Source organism: Neopelma chrysocephalum, unplaced genomic scaffold, assembly GCF_003984885.1.
Source record: "Neopelma chrysocephalum unplaced genomic scaffold, ASM398488v2 Primary Assembly neopelma1_42, whole genome shotgun sequence".
In the NCBI taxonomy this organism is placed as follows: domain Eukaryota; kingdom Metazoa; phylum Chordata; class Aves; order Passeriformes; family Pipridae; genus Neopelma; species Neopelma chrysocephalum.
In genome coordinates, this window is record NW_020897700.1 from 12,238,557 (window position 1) to 12,254,484 (window position 15,928).

Below are 15,928 nucleotides of genomic sequence, written 5' to 3' on the forward strand. Positions count from 1 at the left end.
CTGCAGTGCTCCCACCCAGTACCCCAGGTTTAGAGCAAGTGTTTCCTTAGTGCAAGGATTTCCCATGCTGAGAAAGGCAGGAGAGCCGTCACTGCTCCCACATCCTGCTTCTTTCTGTCCTTTTGATTTTATACATGAATCTGGAAAGGGAACTGGTACTACATGGTGTTTGGGATATCATGCAAAGAAATAAGGGTATTTCAGTGGTTATTACACCCTCTTTAGAAAAGACCAAAAATTCAGTTCTATGAACACTGAAGCACAAGCTTGTCTAAGCATTTTGACTTACTTTAGAAACAAACAAAAAACAGAAGCTTGTTTCTACATCTCTAAAGTACAAATGCCTGGCCCTGTTTTCATCATGCCATGCTGCTAATTATGAAAAATACTAACAGCTTCTCATAAGAACTTTGTATGGCTCTTGAGGCTGTCATTACATTACCCATGATGAAAAAGAAAGGAAATGTCTTTCAGTTCTTTCCTGAAGGAGGTTGGGGTGTATGTGTTTAACAAATTAATTAACTATTTTTATATTTTTAAAACAGCTGATTAACAAATCCTACGTTTCTTCCACACAGCATTTCATGTTGCATGCTTCCATTTGGCTAGAGAGCCTTTTTCCTGTCTGCTGAGAGCAGTAATTTGAATTAATTTCATTCTCCAGGTGTAGTTTTCCACCTAATTGCTTTGTCTTGAAAATTTATAAGCTTATGTGAATAAAAAATCCTCTACTGGGACTTTCTCTATAAAATGTGCAGTATTTTTTCATTACAAACAACAAACGCTTCGTAAGCATGTTTTTGCATATTTAACTACCCTTATTCAAGATGAGTAATTAAATTGACAAAACTAGCAGGATGCTGCATATATGGAAAACTGTTTCTCATGAGTAAATGTTGCATATTGAGGTTCCTGTTGTTGGCTTGATTCTCACAACTGTATGGCTGCATGTTCCAAGTTTCCTAAGATTAATATTGATACAACACCGGTTTTCTACACCAGTGAGGTTTTAACTAGTTATTCTAACCCGTAATAACTAGTACCCTTAGTTATTGGCCAAATTGTATTGCTCAGCCCTGCACACTTCATTTCCCACTCTGACTCAAAAAGTATTCTTATTAAAATTAATTTTCATTTCCCTTTTTAACCATAAAGAAGTGATGTTTTTACTTCTGTTACATTCAGAAATGTCATGTAAGGTCTGACAACCAGTCCCCTTTCCCCTCTCCCACTAATATGTTTTTGTTTCTTTTTTATTTTTTCTTTTTTCATTAGTGCAGTTCAAATAATGAGGAAAATTATATTATGACCAATAAAATATAGTTCCTATGGCCTTATGCTCAGTCTTAGTTTTAACTACAACATAATGAGATGCTAATATTCACTTTTATTTAATAACAAATATTTTCATTTTTCTGAGTGGTAAAGTTTTAAGTGTGCAGCCATAAATACAACATCTCTGACAGAAAGTATATACAGCTCCAAAAGGAATTCCAGAAGTTTGAAACACTCCACTTGTCTTCTCTATAAAAGCACCCTTGATTAAGACAGGATTGTCTGTACCTCCACATGTAACTAAGCTAATTTTTCATAAGGACTTATATGATCTCCACCGTATTCGAACAGAGGAGGAACATGTGTCCTCCTCAGACTGCTGTATGGCAAGTTACTGCTCATACAGTTTTCAATAGCAAACTGAGGCAAAGAAAGCCTAGTGGTTTCTAAAATATGTAAGGATTAGAGAGAGAAAAAGAAATTAATTTAACTTCCCTTACAGTGGGACAGGTTCTCACTGACAAAGAGAGGGAAGTGGGAATGCCCTTGCCAGGAGTTGGGCAGAAAAAGGTAACTCCATAAAACTCTTATGCTTCTCATTTTGATTTCAAGACAAAGTTGTGGTAGGGATAGAGTTACATGGAATTTTATGAACTGTACATGGAGGTGGGATGTCCTTATTTTGGGATTTTTCAATTGTCCTGAAATGCATCGTTATTCTTATCCATTGTGTCCCCACTAATATAAATAGGTGTCATTCTGGCACTCAGCTAAGTAATTCTGTTGTCATCCACAGATGGACAGGGGATTACATGGCTAAGAAATGAAATAAAAGCTAAATCTCTATGCTTGATAAAGCTTTGCTTGTTTTCTCTTTCATTCAGGATTACCGAGTGAACATCTTTCTCCGTCAGAATTGGAATGATCCACGCCTTGCATACAGTGAATATCCAGATGACTCTTTAGATTTAGATCCATCCATGCTGGATTCAATTTGGAAACCTGATTTGTTCTTTGCTAATGAAAAAGGTGCCAACTTTCATGAAGTTACAACAGATAATAAGTTGTTGCGGATTTTCAAAAATGGAAATGTACTTTATTCCATCAGGTGAGTCTCTAATCAAATTATTTCTTCAGGTAGAGGCTCAAAAGTATACCTAAGAATTGCTAAAAGATATATTCAGTTCCTAGTCATGCGGAAGTATCACCTGTGAGTTTTGAACATAGAACTTGTCAACATTACTGTTCATTGTTAATACTAAATTTAAAAATGATCCTTCATTAGGCATGCACATAGTACAAGTAATAAGAAAAGTATCTTTCCCGTTTTAAAGTACAAGCACTGAGCCTAGAGGAACTAGGACACTGCACAGAGCAAGCAATACTGTAGTATTATAATCTGTGTTGACCTATGTATGAGTTTCACAGTCTGTAGCCTCCAATGTCATGACAATCAAACATTATTTCTCTTTCACCTTTTTGCATATTGCGGTTGCACTTCAACATTGAAACATGACCTGTTTGAGGAAGTATGACATTTAAAGATTAGTCACTTACTGCTGGAGTTGGAGAGAAAAGTGGAAAGCAAACTTTTGAAAAGGTTTAAGAAGCTATAAGCAGCAATCATAAGTATTGACAAAATCTAGTTATCATAGTTCATTTCTCTTCTATTCTTACCACTCTTATTGATACAGATACAGACATCAGTAGGCATTTTACCACTGTCTTCAAAAACTCAATCTAATGAGAAACATATTGGATATAAATATGCTAATGGCCCACTAGACATGGTATAGATTTGGTATTGAAGCAGTGCAAAATGTTACACTTTTCAAAATAAATATACTATTGTCCACTTAGTGTTTTACTTTGCACGCTTTTATGACACTTAATTAACAGGTAATCAGACTCTTTGAAGATATATCAGGAATAGTTTGTATACCAGAAAAAAAGCAAACGTTTGTGATTTGTATGGATGTATCAGTGGCAAGACAGCCTCTTTCCTCCCTCCCTCCAAGGCAAGTGGGCAGCACCTTTTCAAGCTTACACAGGGAGAAAGGATTGGGTGAAAATTCTTATGAGGATTTCATATTCAAAAGGAGGTTCGTCTGCTGCTCTAGGAACATAGTGAGTCTTCAGTGTCACAACCTGTATTCTGTCACCAGAAACAGATGTAAAGAAAGTTAAAAGGATTCCTTCTCTGGATTCAAGTAGAAAGTAGATCTAAATCAATTATCTCCAGACTGTCTAAGTCACTCCAAGAGGCATTGGCAGCTGTTCCACTCTAATCAAGTAGCTCGTCCCCCTTGCCCTACTCCTTTCGGATACTTACAACACAGGGTATAGACCCCATCGCTCAACTGAGGCAAGTTTGGATTGCAACTTCTATAGAATTCAGATCAAGTTTGTGCCCAGGTGAAATGGAGGAAAAAACTCAAACATGAGAAATATTATAATATTAAATTACAAAAGAAAACACTGAATGTGATGAAAGCAGATACCAGATGGTTCCTGTGTTTCTTATGAAGCCAGAAAGTTTATGTTGCCATGATTTAATTAAGGACTGTTGCAATTTCTGAAACAAATTTAAAATCATACCATTGGCATGTAGTTCAATTGTTTTGTGCATTTCAGTCAGTTAAGCTTTGATAAGAGGAGACATGCTAATTGCTAATGTGTTGATATTAAAAGAAAAAAAAGAAGTTTTCTAAATTTGCTTATTTCTTTCATTCCTTAATGTCTCCTCCCCTAATTGTATTTGAACAATTTAGACAAGAAAATAATGGAAGGTTACAGTGCCTATTTCAATGAATACTTAATGCAAAATACTAAACTATTTACTGAAGCATAAAATCCAGGTGCCTCTTCTCCAGATGACTTGCTGTGTTACCAGCCTACTAGTCAGATTTTGCATTAGGAACTGTTTTTATTAGCATGGGAATAGAGCCTGGATCTGACTTCCCTTCTCAGTCTCTTACCCTGCAGCTCTGTCACTTGCAGGCTAAACAGAAATTATAGAAAGACTGAATCGAGAAGGTTTGGTCAGCAAAAAAAAAAATACATAATATACAGCCATACTTGCCACCTACTGCCCACTTCCCTTTAACCCCAATGCCAAAAACAGGGGAATGGGTTTCAGAGAGGAAGATTAGAGCATTCCCATGCTAGAAAAGCCTTATATGTCAGGTCTTGAATTCAAGTTCCTCAGGTTTTTGTAGGACATTCTATCAACTAAACTGACTAATGACAGTACAGTAATGTCCATGACTGATGAATGGATACCTAAAAATGGCCAGTGAGGGAAAACATGTGCCTTTATCTCTTATGTTCTTCTTTCTCATTGAGAAGTATCACTCTGAAGATAAATTATTGTATTTATATAAAATGTAAAAATACCTCTTTTGCCCATAGGTTGCGAAGTATTTCACAGGAAGTATCAGGACTAACATAAAACACAACTGCAGTTCAAAATTACAGGCATATTTCATTTTACCATCCAAATCATAAAATGCTATCTTAAACCTTTGTGTTGACATTTTAAGTACCTTATTTTAGGACAACACCACACAAATTACTTTGCCACCATGATTTGCGGCTGACATATGTTATGAAATTCTTGCAGATTTGGGTAAATTTTATGTCAAGGATTTGAAATACTGAAACAGTACAATAACTCTGCTGTAGTACAAAAAGTCACGCTGTTGCTGCATTCCTTTAGACTTCTCATAAAGTTAGGCCACCCTACTGAAAAACTTGTTTTTCTGAAAGTCTGTAATATTTTTTTTCCATATTATCATACTAAGCTAAGTGAGTTAAATGGGTTCAGCTAGTATGCATCCTTTTTGAGAGCTTTCTAATGAAAACTTGTTCTATTTCTATTTATTTCTAATGTATTCATGCATTCTTCCTGTGCAGTTCTATGGCATTTTGGTGGTATATTTTTAATGGGGTTTTGTGTTCTTTCAGGTTGACTTTAATACTGTCCTGTCCGATGGATCTCAAAAATTTTCCAATGGATGTGCAAACATGTATAATGCAGCTGGAAAGCTGTAAGTTTGTGTAATGTATTATCCAATAAATACTTTTGCAAGGATTACAACTATGCAGGAGGTAGAAAAATCCCTTGTAGTGGTACAAAAATAAATTTCCAAAATGAATCTTCTATTTTATCAAAAGAATCTCTGAAATATACATGATTTTCAGAGGAAGAGATATTTTCATCCTTATTTGCACTGATAATCAACAGTTTTCTGTAAATCTGATGTTATCACTAAACTTAAATACCCAGTGACAGTTTACCTTCACACAAAATTTCTGCATATAGGATTTCACCATAAGTCTTCCCCGTGTTCACACATGCAGGAGGAGAATAATATGGGAGAGCATAAAAGAAACATGAGAATAACTTAATGAAGTGATTTATGTGATTTTATGTAAAATAAAATTAACATTTTCTAACCTATTATATATTGTACTTATCATCTTCCTTGATATCTTGCTTCATCAAAGCGAATGGAAAGTGTAAAGCAGCTATGCTATTTCAAGGCACATACACAAACTCACAAAAGGACAAATAAACTCTTCTCTCTGATGTTATGATCTGAGCTAACAGAGGACCTATGAGGGGAAAGACACAGATATGCATTAAATTTTCATCTTCCTTGTGATATGAGTATTTGGAAATTGCCATTTCCCTTAAAATGAGAGGACTTTGGAAGAGATTCCTAGTGGAAAAATCCTCCCAGTGATGCAAAGAACAAAAATACAATAAAGTAAAGCATTCTTTGAAGGATTCCAGTAATCTGAAATTTGTGAAAATTAGCGACAGGGGCAAAACATATTAGGAAGTATCCATCTAAATGATCTAGATTTACAATTTTAGTAACTGTAAATATTTCAAAGTATTTTTTAAAAAATCTGCATATAGAATGAACATACTGGATTATTTGAAGCATATTATAGATGAGAAACACAACACACATAATTTGATTAAAGTATTTCTTGGATTTTTTCTTCTTTTACTGGAGCAAAGTAGCATCTTAGGGGAGGGAGAGGTAATTATCTATCAGTCAGTATGTCAGAATTGTTCAATGTATGAATAGTGATATGCTTTTATAAAAAATTGCAGATTGAGCATAAAAGCCAGATCTATCTTTTATTGTAATGGATAGATGGCAACATTATGAAGCAGCCTTTCAATATGAGGGCAATGGCTGAATCTGACAGCAGAAATTTTCTTGACAAAAATTGAGAGATTTGCAGCAAATGTCAAGGAATTTAGGAAAATATTATATATATCCAAGATTTGAGCAAAACTCCATGGTCAACCCAGGTAGATGATCCTAGTAATAACCTATGTTGCTTGCATAATTAAAGTGACTAAACAAAAGGTTAATACGAGGGAGTTGTATCAGAATACATGCAGGTGGCTGGGATATTCATTGTATATAATTATGCTTCAAAGAGGAAGTGTCATAATGTTTGAACAAGCAGAAGGTATACTTTAAAAAATGTTTTAAAAAGTTATGGAATTTTTGCAGTAACAACTTCATAAAACTGAGCTGCTTTTTACCTCTCTTTATGCAATTGTGAGGACAGGTCAGGCAACAATTGAGCATTCTTGAACAAACAGGCATCTGGTTTGCTTTATAGAAACCTTGCGGGAGCCCACAATTCCCCCAAACTGCACCGTAGGGAACCAACACTTATTAGCTGAATAGCTCTGTAGATGTTCTACTGTCTTTTTCAGCAGAACATTTTTCACTGTAGTCTTGTTTTTAATCATTCAATTCAGTGGGAGTAAATTCCCAGCTGCACATTGACATAGTTGAGAGAGGTAATGCTCACAAAAGAAGAGCTGAACAAAATACAAATGAGTGCTTCAAAGTCTTCTACTTAAAGAGAAAGATCAAATTTGATTTCATAAGAAAGTTACAAGTAATAAAGCTTTCCCCATATTGCCTTGTCTAATTCTATTCTACCTGTAACTTGAGACAGTAAAAAACAGACTATGGAAAAAGAAGGTGGCATGAGGTAGAAAATTTTGCAGCATGTGGCTATGCTTACATGCCTGATAGGGAATAACCACTTGGGTTTGCAAGAGCAAGGTAGGAGTTCCCCAAAATTATTTTGGGACAGATCCAAAGCAGATAGGTACAGTGACCTACGTTCCAAGATCCTAGGCATTCAAGAGCAGGAACTCACCTGTCCATAGCCTGTTTCTCTGTACAGGAAGGACAGGAAAGGAAATAGACAAATTGGAAGTTTACAAAAAATATCTACGTGCTATGCAGGAGAGTAACTAGGTTAAAAAGAAAAAAAAAAGCTTATATAAGTGTGAACTCTACCCAATTTGCAATACTTTGAAAAGGGTGAGCAGAAACATTCAAATTCCAGAGTCTCTGGCTAAGAAAAGGCATTCAGTTCTATTTAAAATTACAGAAGAAAAAAGGACTTGGGTGCATTCGGCATTTTCCCGTCAAATCTCCTGAGGTATGAACTGACATAACCCTGAGAGCCTGAATCCATCCAAGCACCTCTAATTTCTAGGCCACAGTGTCATACTCTCTTGTGGCTGTCTAGCTTGCATTTTATGGTGCACAGTGAGACAATGTAAACAGAGGAATCAAAGCCGTAACCCTGGTTATTGCCCTGTCTGGGGAAGTGGAAGACATTTGTTTCAAAACTGAGAGCACAGTCCTCTCATGTCCTGAGTAAATGATCTCACCATCAGTCTGTGGTTTAAAAATCAAAGTGTTTGCAGAAGCAAAACAGCAGTAGCCATGCTTCCAGATGTTTCTTTTTAAAGTGGTGATCATTGCTGTTTTTTCCACTAAGTGCCAAGTTTGGTTGAACATTGCACAATTATGAATTTACAAGGCCCACTTATCTCATAGTTTCTTTAAAATGTATCTGATCTTGAAAGCCTTGCTCTTGTATCTGTCATTAAGAAAATTAGACTAAATCACTCATCTTTTTATTACTCATCTTACCACCAGGTTGCAAGGACTGACAGTTACCTAGAGAGATGATGCGTTTTGCCTCTGCTTTAAATAATTATTTCTTTTAGTACTAGATACTTCAGTAAAATACTTCAATATTGATACTCTTACTCCAGCATAGAAAGGTCTAAGAGGAAAATTCATTTATAGCTTTTCTTCACAAATGATATTTTTATTTTTACCTGACTCTGTTTTTTCCAAGGTCAGTCTAAGTAGCTATATTTGCCCCTGGTAAAAGTAATTCACTTATATCATGAGGGGACTGAAAAATATTTAAGTGGAAATGACTTCTATTTTTAGAGGATTTATTTTAGCAAATGGTTCCTCAGCAACTAGAATAAGCTGCTTTTGTATCTTAGAAAGAAAGTAAATGAAAATGCATATCTGAAATAAACCCTTTTACATTTCTTTGCCTTACGCTAGGGCAGCCTATAGGCATGTGAGATAATTTTAATTTTATTCTGCTTGAATAAGATACAAAGAAATGTCAGCTAGATACATATTTATTTCTGTGGTCTGTCTCCCAGGAAAGAAATGTTTTTCTTTCATGTGCTAGAGCTTGTTGTCTCTCTTTTTTAAGTTTCACTTTTACCTCACAGCATTCCTTTATTCATATATTACAATTATAACTTTATGTGACATTTAGTATTCCTGAATTCTCAAAAAATAATGAAAATAATATCTCAGTTACAAAAGAAGAATTATACTATGAAAAGCACCTGCTTACTGCATAATTTTATTTTGATGCTTATTATTAAATTAAACAATGGTCTTTTTATTTTCTCTTTTGATTTTTGAAGGCTTTTTAGTCTTTCTAAGCAATAATACTCTTGTCTTTTGGATTGTTAAAGAAAATTCATTCCATACTACATGATGCTGAGTTGCACAATTTCTTTCCCACCAACCTCTAAATTGTACAAGCGGAAAGAAGTGTAGGCAAGCTGCAGTGGTACAAACTAATGCATTACAGAAAATGATGTGCACATTGTTCCTTTCCCACAACAGCACAAAGACACCATAAGATAAAAGAACAGGAGCATATTTCTTATCTGCCAGGAAACCTCAGGTCTCTACCTGAATGACAGAAATTATGGACAGACCAGGTCAGTGTCTGCCTGTGCCAGAAAATGTAGAAAACATACCACTTCTCTCCTTCCCATTTCAGTAGCACAAAAATTATCAACAATTCATCCTGTGGTTTCCACTCTGCAGATGGGTAACTCAGCCTATCATGCCTATCTGAAATGAGACCTGACACATAGCTACAAAGATCAAGATGCTTGTAGCCTTCAGCTCCTGACCAACACAGGATGAAAGGGCAGCAGTAATTGTACAACTGCTGCTGAACATACAGAAACTAATATAAAACTGACAGCTGAAAATCTGCACACTCCAGCAAGGAATATTAGCTTTGAGAGAGGTGCTAGTGTGCTGAGGCTGAAATGTTATTCTTCTCTGAAATTCAGGCCAAGAGGGATAAACCTATAATTCCCAGAATGACTTAGAGGGCAGTGCAAGAGGCAGACCCTTTGCAAAGCAATTCAGAAGTACATTGCATAGAATCCTGCTTTCCTGGAGCTCCAGCATAAATTTAGCCTTGAAGTGAATCACAGCTGATTTTTGAAGCTAATATTTTTAGTGCATATGGTAGAAGAATTTGTTCTAACCTCAAGCCAAAACCAGATTTGTTAGCTCTGTCATATCTTCCCCCCGCTATGTTGCCTGGAATTTAAGGCACAATTCAAATATCTGTCATGCTCTTAGGAACAGTAATGTCCAAGCAGCCTATTCTGGAGGCAAACTGCTGTGATGCCTAACAGAAGAGGAGTGAAATAACTCTAGTCAACATGACTGTCGTCATTGCATCAGCTGGATACCTAAAGAATGGCTTGGTTTGCTGACTAAATCCAATCTTACTTTTGGGCCTGTACCTTACTTTTAAAAATTAAATAAATGAGAATGGAATTTAGATAAATCACTGAGATTAAAAATTAAAAAATAAATTCTGTAGTTGAACCAAACTCTCTTTTACAAAAACACTAGATATTTTGCTCAGTTGTTTCATGCCATTTATGTATTTGTTTCTTGAACATGAGGAAAAGAGTTGGGTCTCAATATACCTGTAGGGATTGTAATGACACAAGGGAAGCATAGCCTTCCTGTAATAAAACAGAAAGAGCAGAAAATTTACAAGATATATTGGTATTTAGCCTTGTCCCAAGTTTGCTCAAAAATTTTGTTCCTTGTGACTTGGAATGCCATGCTAAAGGTAATTAAAATGAATTAACTTAGCAAATAAGACTGTGTCAGCACATATAAAAAAGGAATTATCTTGGTATTGGGAAGACAATGACACTTCAGAGGTGTGGAGTCTCTGAAGGTGCAGGTGCATTGTTTGCCTGGAATAACAAACTTCATTTTTCTGTAACGATGTAGTCCTTGGAGAAGCAGGAGAAGAGATGTTAGACACTTCAATAATCATCAAGACAAACTTCTTGTATGGTCACTGCCTTGCCTATGAGATAATGGGCTTTTAGTACCTACCATTGATACTGAATTAGCTAAGATAAAATCTTCCTGCTCTTAGCATGTGTATTAGGGAGAGGTTCGAGGATATACTGGAACGAGAAAAAACTAGACACCGCTGCTATGTAACAAAGCAACTATTTATTACAAAAAGTGGATAATAGGGAAAAACAGGCACTCAAAAGAAAGGGATTAGGAAGGGGGAAAAATGAACAAAAAGAACCTAAAGAGGAAGGCACGACACCCTACTCACCCAGGTGTCACTTATAAAATAGTCTTACCCACTCTAATTTCTTATAAGGCCCTCTGCAGCAGCTGCATTTTCCAAAGGATTGGCAGGCTCCCACTTCAGCAGACATTCCCGCTAAAAGCAACTTGGTCCTTCGTGTAGAGCCAGCACCCACCACGGAAAACGTGTCTGCTTTTATACAATTCATTGAGCACACCTGCCCAGGGAGGTGTGGCCACTACCGCCCTGTCAGGGGTGCTCAAATCCACCCTCTTGGTTATGTAAGTGCACCTCTTCTGCGCATGCGCGAGAACTTTGGAAATCCCTTCATGCATGCATAGCGTGTCTTGGGGGTCTTTCTTAATTGAGTCTGGGGGCAAGCCTTCCTCACTTCATCATCACTCTCTCCTCCAAATGCCCTTGACGAGCCATTAACCAATCACAAAAGACCAATTAAAACAGTTTATACAGAAGTTCTCCCTCCAAGGACAAATTTACTGTTTTATCAGTGAACTTGGCAGGGAGAACTATAAACTACTGCAGGTGGCTAAGGCCAAACACAGACCAAAAATATCATCACAACTCCGTCCCAGTACAGCATGCATGTATGCAACTGATATAGCTTAGTTCCAATACATTCTGTAGAGCCATGTGGATAGATGCGGTTCAAATGGAACCCTATTTGTTCATTTTGTTTGTTGTCTAGATATTAAAAATCCTGCATCAACTATCCCAGGCACAAGTCCTGAAAACCACTTTTTATCAAGGCCTTAATTTTTCCAGCTTCTCCCTCTGTAAGTGTGACCACTCAGAGTTTTACTTTTATTTTGCCATGCTTACCACCAACTCTGGCAGATCATTTTCTGAAGTAAAATTTCTGTAGGCCAAATCCAAGATTCCCAGTTGTTTCAGGCCCTCTTCCCTTCCAGATAATTCTAATTTCTACTTGATTTGCCAGTTTTTCATAGTCACCTCAGGCAGAGCTCTCAGTCTGCCAGTATATGCTTATCCAGCTAATTACCAGGAATGACTTCAGCTGCTTAAAAATTACTTGTCTCTTTAAGAGAGCTGTTTGCACAGAGGCTACAGTTCCATGCATTCACACAGTTCTTGAGTGTTACTGAGAAATACTCCCTCTGGCAACCTTCTCCTCCCTGGATGATATTTTTGTCACATAATTACCAACTATTTACCACCTGTTTTTTGCACTTTAGATGTGCAAGACCTCAGACCTTTGGTCAGAAGAGTATTAATGTAATCTAACCAGTCCTGTAACTTCTGAACACCCATGTTCAACATAATAATGTTCTTTATTCTGTCCTTTCTTTCTAGTCCTATGATTACACCACTTAGATTTTGTGTGATTAGTGATATCTTTTTAGAATTAAGTAAGAGCAAGTAGCTGCACAGTAGCCAGACAAAAGTAAATACATTGAAAACTGCACTCTTCAGCCACAGTAGCTGGTTTGTGTCCCATAAAAAAACAGTTTGGCAGCTCTACTTCTTTTCTTAACCTTCATGCATCCCTGCCCTGCAAACCCAAACCCTAGCACACTGCATTTCAATGACAGAAGTCTTTACTAACCCACCTGATTTAGTTTAGGTTGGCCTGGTCCTGTAGACCATGCTAGATGAACATTGCTTTCAGCTGTTCACGTAGAATAAAAGGTTCACATTTCGCATCAGCAACTAAAAGTGATCAGCACCCTCATATACTACCTAAGCTAGTGACTGGCTGTCCTTTTTTCAACAATAAAATGTAACCAGTAGGACTTTCCTATATAACACTGTATTTCCCAGCCACTGATAATAACAGAAGAAAGAATGATGTAGTGGTTGGAAAAAAATAGAGATCATCAATTCATTTGGAACTATACCAAATAATGAAATATTTTCAGTTGTAAAATCAAGAATACCTCTCCTTGTTAACACTGATCACTAGAGAAGTTTTAGAGACAAATTTGTGTTATCAAATGGTTCAGTAAATTTGCATAATTTCTATTTTCTTACTTCCCCAGTTACGGGACTAGTACAAGACTTCAGATTTCTATAATTCAGTAAACACATTTGATAGGGCCATGTATTTCCCATTTAACAAAGGGCCATAAATTTAATTGATATCTAATTCAAGTTAATTTAACATACCTAGTGGAAACATTATACTATTTTAAATTTATTTGGTATAACGTAAACTCACATCTCTCACATCTCCATTAAGTCCTTTATATTATAAGACACATTTATGTTATAACTATGACCTTGACTCACAAAACTGAAGTTACAGTATTGAATGCTAAAGCTATATTTCGGTATTTAAAATGTAAATATGACAAAAATTAATTACTACATCAGTATTTTGAATACACCGATATTTTTTAAATTTTTATTATTTTTACTTGATGAATTAGTGGACAGGCTGGATAATCAAAATTAAAAGCATACATTAGAGATGAATGAATCTGATTTAATGAAACACATTTTGATGCAGCAGTTGTTTCTTGCCAGTTCAATGAGTTTTATTTAGGGGGACATCACCTCTGGCTATAATCTACATGCTTCAAATGATAATCTGCTTTACACATGACTGCTTTTTGTTTGAATTCATGCAAAGTTTGGTAAGATATATACATCTGACTTTTCATAGTTTATGGCATTTAATAGTGAATTTTTAGACTGTGTTTATGGAATATCATGCAATCAATAAGATAGAAAAATGTCTCCTTGCACAATTGATGTATGATTGTATTACTTGAGTAATGTTTGATCTTAATTAAATACTTATTTAAAAGGATATGGTCTCATTTTAGCATATTCACCCATCCCTAACAAAATATCAAAGTAAACCAAAAGTCAGCCTGAGTCCCTGTGAATACCTTCTGTAAAGGTTCTTCTCAAAAGGAACATCAAGAATCTAGAAGGCGGAAGTGTCCAAAGCATTTTAAAATTTGTAAACACTAATTCTTACCTTCTAGGTTCATTCAACATAGACAGATCAGAAAAGATGAAGTGTATTGAAGATTTCAGGTCAGCAGATCAGGTCATTATGTATGACTGAATGGCATTTATAGTTGTATTCAAAGAGTAATGAAGTAATTGAATATAACAGGGGTAAGATATATGCTCACATAACAATGTTATTTTCTTCACTGGAACTCAAAATATCAGTATTTGTGGGCAAACAGTTACTCTTAGTAAATTCCGAACAATACACTTTAAACAGTAGTTTGAGATTGAAAGGTTAAAAGATTTTGCAGTTATAAGTAGGTTATCTTCAGCAGCTCTTTAACATCAGACTGAAGTAGAAAGGAAATATTGCAAAGAAGCTGAAAGCTATATAAATTAGATGAAAATATTGCTCCCTTTTCTTTTTGGTTCCTTCTGGTATATGTGTACCCTTGTCATTCAATCTGTTACGACAACAGAAGCTATATAGTTTTAGATTTCAGTCTTAAAATATCACGTTGTCCATATCTATTAGATTCTGAGAAAGTCTTAATGAAACCTGAATGAGAAAAGAAAACCTTTTTTTCTTCCAGTTGTAACAAACAGATAAAATTTTTTCAGAAAAAAATTAGAATAAAATATCAGGGATATCCTGGAAAGTTAATATATTCAGAGGAAGTAGGGATATTTTCCCCAATGATATCCCATGCAAATATTCATCTGAGAGATGAAAATAGAAGGAAAAAGGACTTGTCCTTTGCAAAGTCTGGCCCTTGATTGCTATGGCTTTTGCTGTTATATTTAATCTTATACACACATGCAGGAGGTATGGATAAGTGCAGGAATATTAAAACTGAATGCTTTTTAATATCATTATGTGTCACAGACAGTTCGTATGAGAAGATTACAATGAATTGCTTTCCCGTGTGTTGTTTCAGTTTCAGAGAAAAGCAATTTTTCAATTTAACTACTACTACTGCAAAAATTTGCATTTTTTGAAGAATTTTCACCTAACAATTCAAATTGACATAAATCCATAAAAACAGCTCTGACAATCCACCATTTCATCTCTAGTAGAAGGAGGAAGAGATCTGAGTGTGAAGGGTCTATTTTATCCTTCATGATTTGGGGAGGGTAAGATGTTCCCAAACACCCAAGAGACCTGGAGGTTTAGCTAATTTAGATTCTTTTGTTTAATCCATTAATAGGCTACCTGATTATTAAGATTTAAAAAGAGGTTCATAAGACAGCCTTTTTCTTTTTTTCTCTTGTTCAATATTGTATAGAATGGCAGATAATAATCCAGGATTAACAGGTACGAGCTGTATTACTTCCTTTTTATGACATTTACTTAAAACATTATAGTTTGGTACATTCCTGCTTTTCAAAGTTTGCCGCTGTCTTACAGTTTATTTGCTTTTTTCCTTTTTTTTAGTTGGATACACAATGAATGATCTCATTTTTGAGTGGCAAGAAAAGGGAGCAGTTCAAGTAGCCGAAGGTCTCACTCTACCACAGTTTCTATTGAAAGAAGAAAAGGATTTATGTTACTGCACCAAGCATTATAATACAGGTAGGAGAGCATATTAGTGATTACAACAGGAAAGACATTTAATATTTTTTGTTATAATAAATGTCATAGCTGGGATATTTTTTTAAATGTTCTCACTGAACTCCAAAGAACATTAAAAAGTACAGGTGCATTGTGCAGGATAACTTAAATAACTGGCAAACAAAACAAAACTACTTAAGACTGACCAAACTTGTATTTTAGTTACCTTAAGAAAATATATAGTTGAAATAATTCAGAAGCAGTTCAGTCAGGAGTTTTATTTTTTTCAGCAAGTGCCATGACCACACTTACACTGTGGATCTGAAACACTACTGAAATACAAAGGTCCATATGCTGCACACTAGTCATAGCCTGGCTCAGTCAGGAAAAAGGGACACAGGG

The 15,928-nt window shown here is 35.7% G+C and overlaps 1 protein-coding gene across 3 annotated transcripts in view; it reads left to right on the forward strand.

Moving 5' to 3' along the window:
* The window catches only part of GLRA3 (glycine receptor alpha 3), an 89,246-nt gene that overhangs the window by 49,763 nt on the left and 23,555 nt on the right, over positions 1 to 15,928 (forward strand). For all 3 annotated transcript variants that reach the window (XM_027676695.1, XM_027676697.1, XM_027676696.1), the window contains exons 4-6: positions 2,160 to 2,383; positions 5,242 to 5,324; positions 15,410 to 15,547. In XM_027676695.1, the coding sequence (XP_027532496.1) occupies positions 2,160 to 2,383; positions 5,242 to 5,324; positions 15,410 to 15,547 (445 nt within the window). The remainder of the gene's footprint in view (positions 1 to 2,159; positions 2,384 to 5,241; positions 5,325 to 15,409; positions 15,548 to 15,928) is intronic.